Consider the following 15,921-nt stretch of genomic DNA (forward strand, 5'->3'; position numbering starts at 1 on the left):
TTAAAGCTTCAGACACTTCGGACGTGTCGATACGTTGGACGCTTTGTCTGGGGAGCGATATTATAACAAAATACAGGTTCATAGGCAACGGAGACGCAGTGATGAAAGTAGAAAGACATCGGGCGGTGTATGTATTTCTGAGTTTTGTATAAACTCTCGTCTTGGCGATTTGGGGATGGTGGTTGCGTCATTTATTGCAGATTGCTGTAGATCTTAGTAACTCCGGCTCAGCCGCTCGAGGGCACGCAGAGGATACAGTGACGTCAGAGGAGAGCTTCCGGTTTGTACTTTACGTCTCCTTTACGTCCCTTTTACGTCTCCTTTACGTCCCTTTTACGTCTCCTTTACGTCTCGGCCGCGACCGAAGCTGGATCGGCGCGCTCCGTGGGCTGGACCAATGGTATGATGAAGATCCATGATGGTCCATTTACACTCCGATCGTGAGATGCTACGTTCGTCACGGTCTCTGTAGGGAGTGGTGCGTGCTGGCCGTGTGGTTGTGGTACAGTACGGTAGTCATGTCCATGCGCGTGGTTCGACACGTGCCGAGAGCTCACGGGTTGTGGTTCTGAGTGGTGCAGGTCGTGCGGTGTCAAAAGTGTGCGTTTCTTCGTCAACTTGGCACGGCTCGCTCGGTGAGTGGATAACTCGAACCGACCCGTGAGCTCTCGGAGCTTTACGCGGCCACGGTTCACTTTGGAGGCCTAATCTGGTCGGTTGTGTTCCCGACATACTGTGACGTCACAATGAGTAAAGGATTACGTACTTATTACGTTCGCATTCTGCGAAAAGTTATGTATTGGTCGCTGTGTATTTATTTATTTGTGAGTGTGTGTGTGTGTGTGTGTGTGTGTGTGTGTGTGTGTGTGTGTGTGTGTGTGTGTGTGTGTGTGTGTGTGTGTGTGTGTGTGTGTGTGTGTGTGTGTGTGTGTGTGTGTTATTCGCATAACTCAGAACGTATTAAACCAAATCGCTTGAAATTTGGTGGGATGATGGGTTATTATCCAAGGAACATTTGATTCGATTTTGGGAACGATTGGGTCAAAGGTCAAGGTCACGGAAAGGTCAAATTCGTATTTTTACCATGGCGCGGTCAATTTTGATCTAATTGGTATGCAACCGATGCCAAAACGTTCAGAATTCATTGCCAAATCTTGTGATGGGCGACATGACACAATTACGTCATTACCCTTGTTAGCGGTTGGGGGTCAAAGGTCAGTGGGGTCACGACCTTTCAAAATATGCGGTATTTGTCATAACACGGTCAAACAAATCAAAACCGATTTGCATGAAACCAACACCAAAATGTTCACTGTTCTGTTCCCCCCACTCTCATGCTAAGAACAAAAAGTAGCGGAGGCGAAGGTATGCGCTCTTCCGAGTGCCCATTCTAGTTACGTATGCAGAGAGGGTGCTCACAAGATGGCCTTGGTCCTAGAGGTGTGCACACTCACCTCGAAGCCGTCTCGCCTGGGTTCGAATCCCAACCCGGCTAATCTGTCATCCCGGTGTTTCACAGGAAGGGTGGTTCATCAATGTGTGTGCCGTCCCTCGGATGGACGACAAACTGGGCGTCACATCTATCGGCGTTAAAGATCCCACGGTGTCCGTGAAGAGTCGGCGTGCTATCGCCGGTATCCTGAACAAATTACGAACTTCCTGCCCTAACCTTAGTTGAACGTCAGGCCTGGCCAGCCGATTCGTGAAAACATTATTTTTTAATTTTTTTATTTAAAGGATGAGTGAAGAGATCAAGGAGGTTATGGGAGTGCATAGGGATGAGGGACGAGGTAATGACGGGGGTGGAGAGGAAGCGGATGTTGTGTATGTCACCACGTTCATGTACCTAATCGATGAACCCGAATAGTCTAACTCTGTTCTGGATTTTTAGACCGATTTCCCTCCATTATGGTTTTGTTTTATAGTTGGAATGGAAGTTTGTAGTGTGGGGGTGGCGATGGGATTGCTTGCTTGCTCGATGCAGGTACACGTTCCACTATTGAGGTTTTTACGACTCATGATGATGATTACATCAACAACTCATTAGATTCCCTGGTGATGTTGCAATTTTGTGTTGTGTAGGCCAAGTACTTGGTCCAGGTCATTGTGCTCGGAGCACAGGTAGTGACCCGTGCCTTCACAAGGGCTGTGCGTCAAGAGTTTGCAGGTAAGTCGTGATGCCCCCTTCCCCACCTTTGATTTAATTTTGTTCATGCCACTCACTTGTGCCACGCTTCCTACACGCACATAAATCCCAGAATGCACTGCAGCATGCCCCCCCCAGCCTTGTCACCACCGTGTTCACAATGCTGTTAACGTTTGCAAACCTTTCCAAGAAAGAATGAAACTTTGTGTTTGCCAGAATCACGTCCCCATCTCAACCAATGGCTCGTGAAGCTCGGCATCAGGTTCAAATCCCATTTGTGGTGCGCTGATGCCTACTCGTGTCTTTATCCTGCAGTTTCCTGCAAGCTCTGACTGTAGGATGCTTTACTGTGTTGTGTCTAGCAAGCCAGGCGGCAGCGCAAGCCAGGGGTACAGGTCGGGCTGCCCAGGAATCTGCGGCCGCGAGCAGCTTGGCTGGAATGAGTCTCCAGGAAGCCAAACAAATACTCAATGTGACCTCGATGGACCCAGTCGATATCCACAAGGTGAGTCCCATTTGCTAAGTTTCGTTTCTGTAAGCAGGTTTGCATCAGTCCATTACAAGACCAATTTGGAATCCCACTTCATTTGGTCATATCCGGGATCTGCGAATGTGAACCCGATCACGCATTTCAGTGAGCACTTGGAAATGCTTTTTGAGTTGGGATGGGTTTGAGATCGACAAAACAAACAAACAACCGAACAAAAAAAAAAAGTAATTGGTTTGTGGGGAAACAAAAATAATGTCAATTACCTTGCATTAATGATATTGAACTTTGTGGTGACCATTCAAATTTGTCTTCATGGTGTATCCTGTTATCTGTACATCTCTATTGCCATCTTCTTCTGGGGTTGGCCATGGTTGGGTTTTTGGCCCAGGTTTTGCAAACCTCGTGGCCAGGCGTGATGTTCGACCGAAGGCGATTTGGGTAAGAATTATTAATTTGTTCAGCGTGCTAGTGATAACTTGCCTCCTCTTCGTGAAGGGCATTTAGCATCCACCAATGAACGACCGGCGAGTTTTCACTGACGAGTCCTCTGGTTTAATGTCCTTCCAATGGACGGTATATCCATTTGTGCATCGCCCCGCACGCGGAACACCAGGGTGAATCTGGGAGGTACAAACCCAGTTTATAGCTGGGTCGAGATTTGAATCCAAGCTCGACAGGTCGAAGGCGAGTGCAGATGGTCTATCCTGTTATCCCTCTGTCTCTATGTAATCAAGTTCAGAACGGCAAGCACTAGCCCTATGCTTTCTGCAGGGATGAAATGTTTGTACCTTGGAGCCAATTTGGATTGGAAACGTTAGTTTATGATCAAGGAACAACTTTATTTCAATTGAATGTTATATTTTGAACATTAATCGGAAAACGAACCTGCAGTTTAGCAGTACTTTATCTTTGAATCTGTCCTGATCACAAATGCGCACAGAGGAGTGAGATTTTTTTTTTTTTGTCATTCCTCTGTCTCCCTGTCTGGCAGTCAAACAAAATTGAAAATCATTTCAAACAGGAAAATTACTGTTTTTAATGTCATCCACACAAACAACAGGTACAAAGATCTAATGCAATTTGTTAAATGAGGTTGTGTAAAAGACACTGCATCAACGACAGTAAACTGGAAAAGTTTTTTTTTTTCTACAACCTTTTAAATCTTTATGTTTTATCAATTTAAATATTTACTTATGAGCCTGGTGTGGCTCAGTGGTTAACACTGTGGCTTGGGATCCTTGGGGTCCTGAGTTCTAGCCCCGCTTGCCGCTGAGTTGGCATCAGCGAGGTTGACTCAGCCTGTCATCCTTACGAAAGTCAGCGAAATGAGCACCAGTATACTGGTAATTATCCCTACAGAGTCAAAGGCGACGATAGGGTTGGCATCAGGAAGGGCATCCGGCCATAAAAACATTGCCACAAGAAAGGGTACCATGATTGGAGCCTGCAAAAAGCTGACCCCTGCTCAGGGATAAAGGCTTTCAAATGGTGTGATGAATGTAATTATATACTTGAGCACTGTTGAATGCAAATCACTTTCTTGGCACTTCAAAAAAAAACAAAACTTTCATTTGGCAGTACATGGACAAGACATAACGGCATTTCACATCGTCTCACCCAATCAAATTTGTTGTTCGCAGACCCCAACCATGTCCTTGTTTCTCAAGACTAAGGTGTTCTATGAACTCATTTATTTTAACTATTTACACTGTGCATACCTTTTGCAGAACTACGAACATTTGTTCAAAGTGAATGACAAGTCTGTTGGTGGGTCGTTTTACCTGCAGTCTAAGGTAAGTATGCTGGAGGATCTCTTATTTGATGATGCATTTGGTTGCTTTTGCTAATAAGTTTGTTGAAAATCCAGGTGTGTTTAATGCGATGATAATTGCGAAATGCTTCATTTCCCACTGTTAACTTGAGTGGAGATGAAACGGGTTAAAAGTTCAAAGCACTGACATTGCTCTTTCTCGGTGTAGTTTTACTCGCCCCTTTCCCTGTGTAATGCTGGCTTATGTGGACAGATTGTTCGAGCGAAGGAACGTCTTGATGAAGAGGTGAGGATCGACGAAGCAGAGAAATCCAGCAAGGATGTCAACTGATCCTTCTCTGTTGTGTGAAGTTGCGGAGAAAATGAACCTTCGAACATGCATCCACTGCGATGCTTCCCGCAAAGGGCAAGCTGCGGAATCCAAGAAAGCTCTTGAACTGTTAATTTTAAAACTTTGTAAATAGTTTGGTGAAAATGTATGGAATGCACTGGGAAAATAATTGATATCAATATTGTCCCGCTATAAATATGATTTTTGTTTCCTCCTGAAGGTAAATACCGGTAGATTATTGAAGTTGTCAAATAAACGATGCGAGACATTCACACCGGAGATCATGAGTGCATCACATTGGTTTATTTAATAGTTGAGCTGATGCCATTGGTACCACATCGAATACAATGGTTTGCACCGAGCAAACTGGTCATTGCTAAGTAACTAAGTCCACGTTCCTTCAGGAACTTGCAGTCATGGATTAAGAACAGTTGAATACTTAAAGGCACTTTTTTTTTGTATCCTCAGCACCGGAGACAGTCACTCACGGAATCCTTAATGGATGTACCGATTTCTAACATGCGGGTCAAGCCCTTTGTTTTTCCATTGGCACTTGGACCGTCTGTCCTGTAGTCTTCTGAGGATATTATTTGTACCCAAGTTAACTCCTGAATCGAGCCATGAGAGCACTGGCTTTATATGGAGCGATCGGTGGATCCTAGACTAATGGCTGGCTTCGATTGTCTCCGTACAAACTTTGAAAATAAAAATTGCATAAAGCTTTAAAACATGCATTTACTGTGAAGTACCATCACCGCACTATGGATCGGAAAGTGGTCCCAAAACCTTTTCTTTTTTTTTTTAAAATAAAGTGCTCACAATACAATGCAAACAGAAGGCCAGGCATGCAATGTATGCTGTATGACAAATATAATTTTCAATCGCAGAATCTCAAAAATAAAACGAATTTGTAACGATCATCCGGTTGTTGTGATGGTCTGAGTCAACGACCAAAAGGGGTTCCAACCAACTCGATACTTTTAAAAACTTTCCGATGAGGGGCCACTTGTATATTAAGGATGTAAAAATGATGGCATTTCTGACATCCCTTCTGTGATCTGATGTCTTGCCAACATCCCATCCCCCCTCTCTAAAGCATTCCTGTTTATTTCCCATCTCACAATTGCACATGGATGTGAACACCCACCCCCCCCCCCCCCGAGAGAAAAGTGGGCTAACAACTCCACTCAATTGTATTTGTGAGGATTTAAAAGAATGCACCAGCATGCAATCAGCTGCTTTGTTATAAATAAAAGGATGTAACATCTTATCAAGATGATTTCACTACATATTGTATGTGCAGACTTGGTAAAATAATAAAAGTTGCAAGCCTGGTGAACAAGCATAAATTGCTTCAGCGAGAAAAGTCAAGCTTTGTCATTCGGCAACTTGTTTCTTTCCAGCATAGACATCTGTGCCAGGTTAGCATGTGGCTACCAAACTATACAATGGCTGATCCCACCATCGTTGCGTGCACAAGGGGGCAGCAAAAGCCAGCGTCTGTAATCATTTGTCGCTAAAGCACCGGGCCAAACTTAAGGCTAGGCAATTAGTTGGATCACACGATATAAAGAAAAAAATAAATAATGGTGGAGACAACTTCCTGCTGCCATTCGATAAAAGGATCTTGTGCTGCAAGTGAAATGCTTTCGAGGCATGCAGGTGAACCTGTTGCATGCTCGGCTCTCGTGAGGGTAAAACTTAAAACGCAGGTTAACATCGACTACTTTTACCCCCGTTATCGACTGACATTTAGATCAGTTATACCTTGGTCCAATTATTGTGCCTGTGCTTCTTATTGGGACAATTTTCACGGAGGCTGAGCTAGAGGCCCATGTTATATGCATATAAACAGCGACAGTTGGCCTGAGTCTTTGATGCACTGTTGGGTTTGTCTCACGAAGACTTGCCAACCCACAGAAAAGCCCCAAGCAGGTTCGAAACCCGGTAGAGACGAAGGGATATCGATGGACTACAACGAGGGACCATTCTTTTGAGTGACTTGTGGGAACTCCATGCGGTGTGGCAGAATGTTCTTCCACAAGCACAACGTGCAGTAAGCACATCCAAACATACAACCCAAGTGCGTCATTCAGGATGAATTCTTCGATTTAAAAATCTAAAGCTGTGCACTAACAGGAAACCACTGTTGCTGAAATATGTTGAAATTTTTATGACTTGCATGATGGGTGTAGTATGTGCACTGTAGTTTGCAGATGCTCGTGGTAGTTAAGCAATGGACGATGTACCACCAAATGTTTCACCACCGCCCAGAGTGACCGATACGTGTCGTTGACGAGTCGGGCTTGAAGGCAGCAATGAAGGTTGTCAGTACCTGCCAGTCCAACCAAATGCATTCTGCAGGCGCAGCGATGTGGATGATTGAATCGGTGCATGGAATCGCTGTGATATGGCAGACACAAGCTGGGTTTGGTGGATGCATGTTTGCAGAATATCACTTTAACCACATGATGTCAAAATGAAAGACATCAGCTGTATGTATTACGGTATTGTATAGTCGCAATTGTTTAAGAAAGCACAGCATGGCGTGTTGGGCTGCACAGTGGTGTGTGAGATCTGCACCTGCTGCCACAGAAATTACCCCACGTCCATGAGCGAATTCGGAACTAGTTGAGGCCGATATTACTCTTGAAATCGGGTTCCATCGAAGCTCCACGTTTCCCATTTACAGAAGCACAAATCAGGACAATCCGGCAGGTTTGGAGGAACGATCTTGCTTGTTTAGAATCGGCAAGTGATTTTGATGAGTCTAAACGCGACAAATGAAAACTTGCCGCTGGATGATTTTGAAGTCACGATGGTCTGGTCTTCGATGATGTGTTCCACTGCAGAAGATTTTCACCGACAGGGATCATCAAGCGTTTTCACTTCCAGTCGGGCAAGAGGATTGCTTGGCCTAGCTTCTGGTTTTAGAATTGAGGAGATTCCTTCAAATAACTGCCATTTACGTGTTGAGGAAAGCATTCAATGTTGCATTTAAAACGATGTCATGAATATTTCCATTTCGGAAGCCTCAATGAGGCCCTTCATTAAAAAAAAATGTTTGTCGAAAGAGTGGAATGTCAGGTGCATTTATTTATTTTTGCATCCTCCGAGGCCTTACAAATGCACAACAAGGTTTTAACGTGATGGGTAAAAATTGCACAGAACGTTGAATCGTCACAAAACCTTAGCTGCCGCAATTAGGGGAGAATGTTCAACGAAGTCTTGTGCAAGTGGATAAAAAAAAGAAACGTGTTTTGAAATCTGCAAGAACGAATGGATTTGAAAATTATTTGTGCAAGCTCTTGTCGAAGATTGAATCCATGATAGTGTGATAAGATTGGAGTCCTGAGAGTTACCATGTGATCAAAACAATTTGGATTTGCAACTTTCCAGGAGAGAATGCATTAAAGAAAAAAAATAATAAATGCAACGATGGGGATTGAGTGCGCTTGCAATGTCATACGCCTGAAATAATTGATGAATTTTGAATTATTGTTATTAATGATGCAGCTCGTGCCGTGGAGAAGCTCGGTGGCTGTTGCAGCGTTTGGGTCATCATGGATGTCGGGAAAAATGTGATGGCCGGTGGATTATTCTACACTACTTGATGAGCAGTATTGCAATGTGATATTCCTTAAAAAAAAAAGATCGATTTTTACCTTTTTATGTTTGAAAAATAAGTGTTTAATAAACTAGAGGTTTCCCACTTTGCTGCTGACCATAATGAAAGCTGCACGGATTTGGCAACACCATGCAATCGATTCGCAGTGCAAGTTGGACCTCACTGTGCTCAAGAAGACTCCTATTTTTAGTAGTGTGGAAAATCCTGGGTTGCACAGAAAGTTTTCACCTTCACCCGTGCCAAGTGTCACGTCGGCTTTCGTTGCTTCTGCATCTCTTGAGGAATATGGTACTGCAGTTCAAGTTATTGCCTCTGCCACCGAAGGTGGACGGAGGTCATGTTTTCACCCGTGTCTGTCTGTTTGTGAACAGGATATATCAAAATGTTATGGATGGATTCAGATGAAACTTGGTGGACAGGTTGGAAGTGTGACAAGGACGAATTGATTAGATTTTGTTGAAGATCCGGATCCAGATACGAGAATTTTTAAAGTGATTCTTCTCCATTGAGTGATAGGACCAAAAACTACGTACAACATATCATCTCAAAAATTGACAAGACTTGGTGGATGAGTTGGTTAGGTGATGAGAATAAGCCGATTAGATTTTGGTTCATGTCCGGATCCAGATCTGGCCTATCAATGGGATACAAAACGTAAACTGTTCATCCCTGACAGAGGTATGCTCTCTACCTAGTGCCATCGTAGTTTCTCTTGAAATCTGATGGGAACCTGATCCACATCTCATGAGAAGTTATTGTAAAGAATGACTCAGGCTTCGGGAGGGAGTGCATGATTATGTGGTAAAGACCTCATTTGATATACTGTATATCATACATTTTTCCCTCTGACCGACATGCTCTGCTGCAAAAGCAGGTGTGACATAGCAACTCAGCTGGCAGATTATCTCTTCCCTGACAGTAATTAGTGAGGCAGGTGGGATTTTAATTGACATTACAAAGATGTCATGGGAAATTTGATATTGGCATAGTTTCAAGGAGATTAGAATCCAAACTTTCAATACCGCAGTCCGAACTATTAAGTTGGGGGAATACTAGACTTCGTCAAGGAGATTGTCGGTCTGCATTGGTGGACAATTTGAACAATAAGTTTCATCAACCGAATGTTGACCGGGATGTTTTGACTGCCGTGGGAAGCAAATAGATGCTGACGATTCGGGTGAACGTCCTTTGTCGGAGAAAGAGGAAGGCCCTCTTGCTCCAACAAAGGGTTAATGCCTAAACCGTAGCATTAGCCTCCTTCCCACTGCGGTTAGCACATCTTTGTCAGCCATCAGTTGATTAAAAACCTATCTTGCTATTATTCCGCTGTTTCATGTGACAGTAAAAACATTTCGATAATGAAGTGGTTTCCTCAGGAATCTAATATAATCGCAAAGCCAAGCCTGGAGGAACTCAAGAGCTTGTCAATGCAAGACTGTCCTTTAAAACTCCATAATTAATGCAAGGCCTCAAGCAATTCCTCATTCACCTTGTTACCAATATTTAGAATCCAGCAACTACAGCTCTTAAGGCCTATGAAACAGCTATCTGATGGCCATCATTTGAAGGTTTTTAACCTGAGAGACTATCAGCAGGCTGACATGAAAAAAAATCCAAAAACGTAGTTCAAGGTAAAAATCAAAAGCGGTTACACTTGTCAAGTGGTCATCTGATGCAGCTGACCGTTTGACCTTCTGTTGGACTTTTGTTTAGAGTGCTATATCATCTGTTCCTGCAACAAAATTTAGTGTAAAAGTGCGAAGACTTTTTATACAACTCTGCCAATAGTAAATCGACTCCAAACTAGAAGAGAAAATTCATCTGTGTGAGGACCGTCTGGAGGTTTTCTGATGATTCCTTGTTAAAGTCTATGTTGGAATATGATTGCTGCAGGTGGGGAGAGAGAGAGGGAGAGGGAGGGGGATGGGGTTGGGGAAGGGGGACAGAAGAGCTTGCTCATTTGTTGACCTTTTCTGTATAGAAATATCCAGAGTCAATTCCTCCAGCCATTTTCTTTTCAAATTTGATAACTAGTTGTAATGTGGACTGTTACGTCATCCCAGAACAAATTATTGGAGATACTGCATACCATTTCAGACCTTTTAAATCGTCACTCCTTTTGTGGTACTTTCTGGTAAGCTTTAAGACAGCACAAGATTTTAGGAATGCCTACGGTCTCAGTTAATTTGCATGGATGCAGCTCTCATAAGTAAAGAGGCTGGTGAGACAACCAGCCATGCTGGTGTAGGTCCATCTGGCTGAACAAAACCACCTGGCTCCGCTGCGCTTCCGCAAGCTCGACCTGCTTCAGGCACCGAGTCTATAGAAGGCAAGGCTGGTGGCAGGGCATGCGGCAACATGCTTAGGGCGATCGGTGATGTGGCGAGGCCCAGTGGTCCCGTTGGAAGGTGTCCTGGAATTGATTGTCCGAGAAATCTCGAAGACTGCAGCAGGCTGGTGGCATGAGGCGGAAAGGGCAAGCCACAAAGCAAAGAGGCGGCGGGTGCTAGAGCAGCAGCTAAGAATGCTGCTTTGCTCAAGTCCAGTGGGGCAAGTAGGGAATGATGTCGTCCTTCGTTGCTGCCACCCGGCCCTACGCTGAGGTCGAGAGGGGTACTGGTCTCAGAGGGACTCTGTACAGAGCGCAGTTCTGTAGACACCTGATGCCCATGTGCTTTGACGTGCTTGCGCAGTGAGCTTGGGTCCGTGTAGCGTTTGAGACAACCCGGCATGCGGCAGCAGTATGGTTTATCCACGTAGTGTGTGCGTGTGTGTTTGAAGCGGTCACTCGAGTTGGAGTACCGTTTGTTGCAGCCCTGGTATGGGCAAGCGTAAGGCTTTTCACCTGCAATAAAATGTCAACAAGAAAAAGAGCAATCAGAGATTGCAGACCCTCCCCGGGACTTCTTTTGTGTGGTGTATTTTGTGTTGCATTTATGTATTGATGAGTTACGTAATTTATCAGAGATGTAATGGGAACTGCCACTTTACAACTGCTAGCAGTTATGACCAGATACCAAGACATCCCGCTTTGATGCAACATCACTTTGATTGGACACCTGACCCTGACCCATGACATTAAAAAAAAATTATTATTCATGATTCAATTGAATTTGGAATGGGTTTAAAATAAATTCAATTCAAATCAAATGGAAGAACAAACAGGTACAGTCCTACATTGGAGTAATCAGAAGGAACCAAACAAGCAAAAAGTAAAGATGAAGTCATCAGGAGGAACCTGGATAGGATTCACATTTCAGCTGCTACTCCTCTACCCTCAAACCCATCCAGGAAGAGCCAAGTGAGCATTATTAAAAAAAAAAAAATAAATAATAATAATAATAAAAAACAAACACATATCAAGAAATTAAATAATTATGGCTGTCAAACCATGTGTCTGATCAAGTTGAAATTTAAAATATGTATTCCCCTTCACTACTGAATCATAAATTTGAAGTTTCACATCGATTGATAAAGCAGTTTCAGAGAAAACATTATTTATTTTTTTCTTCAATCCAAAATGGCAACCACACCACGTGACCTATGATGTCATAATTATCATTAAAACATTCCACATGAGTAGTCACACGTATTGTGAAAATTGTGTCTCAATCCGACAAGCGGTTGCGGAGAAAACATAAAAGTTCTGTGCAAACAAACAAAGACAGACAAACAAACAAACAGACCCAAACTCAATACGCTCTCCTTCGGTGTATTGAGGGTAAAAATAGTTATGATTCCTTACATTAGAATTATTTTGCTTTCAGGAAAGGAAATAAATACCGTGGAAAAAAAACATACAAGTGTGTGTGTGCGTGTGTGTGTGCGTGTGTGTGTGTGTGTGTGCGTGTGTGTGTGCGTGTGTGTGTGGCATTTAAAAGTGCGACAAAAAAAACAAAGCACTCACAATAGTCCGAAATAGACGTTTTTAAGTTTTCACAATATCAGTATTCTATATATGTATGTATGTATGTATGTATGTATGTATGTATGTATGTATGTATGTATGTATATATATATATATATATATATATATATATATATATATATATATATATACATACATACATACATACATACATACATACATGTTTGGTACCACAGAATTTTAATATGGATACAAACAAACACGACATAATAGTGAGCGAAGCTTTTCGTGCTGCTCTCTTCAGGGTAAAAATCGCAGCAAGTGAAGAAGGAAGTGAAGGTGCGTGCTTTATACGCAGGTCTCAGTAAGGTAGATGCTGATTGGTTCAACTGTAATGACGTCACGATTAATCCGAACGCCCATTCGTCGGGTCATCATCTTCACCTCAACACTCTCCATCCAGCGCTGAAGTTTACCACGGAGCTGGAATCGTCAAACACGTTCCCGTTTTTGGACGTGTTGGTTGACAGATCCAACCTTGGTTTCACAACATCCGTCTATCGGAAGCCGACTTTCACAGGGCAGTATACTCGCTGGGACTCCTACAGCTCCACGAGAAAAAAAAATTGCCTTGATCAATATCCTGGTTAACAGAGCACAGAGGATTTGTTCACCTTGTAATCTTCCTGCTGAAATGGACAAAATCATGAATATACTCGGTGAGAATGGTTATCCTGAACATATAGTTAAGAGGTACATGCACAAGTTTCTAAACACGACAAAGATCGGAAGATTGGTCTGGAAGTCGATATCAAGATGCCCTGGAAAGGGCAATCATCACGAAGGTTTGAAGTACAAATCAAACTTATTGTGTCCAACACGTTTCTGGCTGTGCAACGCCGAGTAATCTTTACTTCTCGCCGTTTGTTGACATCAGTCAACAAGGATGTGCTACTCACCTCACAAACCAGCAATGTTATTTATGAGTTTAAGTGCCGATGTGAAGCTCGGTACGTGGACCGCACAACACTAAGATTGGCTGATCGGATGAAACAACACGTCCCCTTGGTGATTCGAAGAAAGATTGTGAGAGTGAGAACACAACCAGTGCGAGCATGTAGAAATATCCAGCAACCACCGGCCACTGTACCTGCTTCATCTGCCATTGCACAGCACCTGGTTGCCAACCCTATCTATGCAGACCAGTACAATGCAGATATGTTCAGGATATTGAACTGAGGTCGGAGCTCGTTTCACTTACGTATGTTGGAAGCAACCTTCATCCTTACCACCGATCCAATACTATGTCGTCAAAAGGAATTTGTACAATCTCTGTGTCTCTTTCAGCATGGAAAGATCAAGGGAAGTACGGTAAGAAATGGTGAATGGACCTTTGGGGAAACCCATCCCCCTCTCTCCAGGATGCGGTTGCAAACGTCAGTCATTGACAAACTCTGCTCCAGCCAATGGGAACTCGAGATGAAGATGATGAGCCGACCAATGGGCGTTCGGATTAAACGTGACGTCATTACAGTTGAACCAATCAGCGTCTACCTTATTGAGACCTGCGTATAAAGCACGCACCTTCACTTCCTTCTTCACTTGCTGCGATTTTTACCTTGAAGAGTGCAGCACGAAAAGCTTTGGTCACTATTATGTCGTGTTGGTTTGCATCCATATGTATATATATATATATATATATATATATATATATATATATATATATATATATATATATATATATATATATATATATATATATATATATATATATATATACACAGTACAAACAAAAATAAATAAATAAAAACGCATCCACATTTCTCACCTGTGAATGGAGGGAATACCCAATCAGCTCTCACCTAATCAATTAAACCCAGGTGGCTGGGATTATATAAATAATTGACTGCTCCCACACTCTTCTTGCTGAAGAAGCTGTGTAAAGCAACCCAAGAAGACCTACACAAGGTAAGTGCTAAATGCTGTTTCGAACCCTTCCCAGAGTTACTGAACAACTATATAAAGACGTTCACACATTGCACATGCATGAGAATCCCAATGCTATACACTCCCCTCAGCTACCGGTCTGGTTTAATCACTTATTGACGAATCATCAGTGATAGCATAGAGAGAAATGCATAGAAATGCAATCACAAATGAATACCATGCCATTAATTAAACAAAATATTGTATTACAAAGACTCATGAGGTAAACAAAAAGAAACACCATTCTGACGTTACATCTGGACCAGGAGCAGCTTTGCATGGATCAAAACTGAAAATCATAATTGCATTGAGGAATTTATGAAACCTCCCACCCACCGAAGAACGTAGGACTGGGACCCTAAAATGTTCCACAGAACTGAGGAAGTAATTTGGGGATGGATAGACAGCCAGAGACAGACAGACAGACACACTCCTGCTCTTATAATATGCGGTACATCTATTTGTTATGGAAAAAAAAAGTTTTTTATTTTGATATTTGGATAAAAATAACACTTTTTATTTGATTCTATACATTTATATTTTTGATATGCCTTGGACCATTGTGAGCATCTTCTTCATCAAATTTTTGAATGCCACAGCTTATGAGGTGTATGTATGTACAATATATATATATATATATATATATATATATATATATATATATATATATATATATATATATATATATATATATATATATATATATATATATATATATAGTTGCAGTTTCATAAAACTGCATGCCTCCAAGGCAATGGCATGCAACATACAGTGATCCCAAGGGAGATATTTCAATATTATGTGTATTAGTTAGTCCCTTGCATATGTCTAGTGGGTAAAGGGGAGAGATGCGTTGCGTGGGACACATGTAGTTGGATCTCTTTTATCTCTTCAACCTTCACTTTTTTATTTTTTAAGACATTTTATTGATATGCCTTGGACCATTGTGAGCATCTTCTTCATCAATTTTTTTGAATGCCACAGCTTATGAGGTGTATGTTTGTCCAATGTATATCTACATCTATATATATATATATATATATATATATATATATATATATATATATATATATATATATATGCACTAGCAAATACCACCCGACACTTCGCTGATGGTGATACTAAATTGGGGTGAGAGAAAAAGAGGGGGGAAGAGGGAGAGAGGGGTGGGAGAGAGATAGTGGGTAGAGTGAAGAGGTGGAGGGAAAAGGAGAGAGAAGGGAGGAAGAGTGAGCAGGGGTGGGGGAAGGGAATGCAGACATGTGGTGGAGTATTAATTATGATTCATACTGTCTCATCAAAATGATTCTGCATCGAAAAACAGTGAAGATGGAAACAAAATAAAGTCTGAAATCCACTCAGTACCGGTCATACTATGAACACGGTCCAGAGATAAATTCCCATCCAGACATAAATACCACCGGGACACGTCCAGAGCCAAGCTGTCTGGAGACAAACACTGCCCGGACACGTCTGGAGTAAAACACCACATGGACACGTCTGAAGACAAAAACTGTCTGGATGCGTCCGGAGACAAACCTTGTCCAGACATAACCACCGTTCAGATATGTACGGGGAGACGGGGAGGGAGAAAGAGTGAGATATGGGGGTCGGGGAGTTAGCACAGTGAATATTGTTACGGCTGTGGAAATTCGCAAACCACCATTCAGGGCCCGTAGGTGAGATAACTCTAAGTACATG

At 42.5% G+C, this 15,921-nt stretch overlaps 2 protein-coding genes across 5 annotated transcripts in view; one reads left to right on the forward strand and one right to left on the reverse strand.

The window, feature by feature from the left end:
- Positions 1–262: 262 nt before the first annotated feature.
- Positions 263–5,010, forward strand: PAM16 (presequence translocase associated motor 16). The gene is made up of 5 exons (XM_085861367.1): positions 263–400; positions 2,083–2,167; positions 2,509–2,651; positions 4,364–4,429; positions 4,661–5,010. Exons 1-5 carry the CDS (start codon positions 398–400, stop codon positions 4,736–4,738), a joined length of 375 nt encoding a protein of 124 aa, XP_085717493.1. The 5' UTR covers positions 263–397; the 3' UTR covers positions 4,739–5,010.
- A 2,811-nt stretch (positions 5,011–7,821) lies between these two features.
- Positions 7,822–15,921, reverse strand: part of GLIS2 (GLIS family zinc finger 2) — a 141,438-nt gene continuing 133,338 nt past the window's right edge. For all 4 annotated transcript variants that reach the window (XM_085861364.1, XM_085861361.1, XM_085861362.1 and 1 more), the window contains one exon: positions 7,822–11,211. In XM_085861364.1, the coding sequence (XP_085717490.1) occupies positions 10,544–11,211 (668 nt within the window). In that variant the 3' untranslated portion in view covers positions 7,822–10,543. The remainder of the gene's footprint in view (positions 11,212–15,921) is intronic.

This window comes from Eptatretus burgeri, chromosome 17, assembly GCF_056783735.1.
Source record: "Eptatretus burgeri isolate ZD-2024b chromosome 17, Ebu_testis_v1, whole genome shotgun sequence".
Taxonomy (NCBI): Eukaryota; Metazoa; Chordata; class Myxini; order Myxiniformes; family Myxinidae; genus Eptatretus; species Eptatretus burgeri.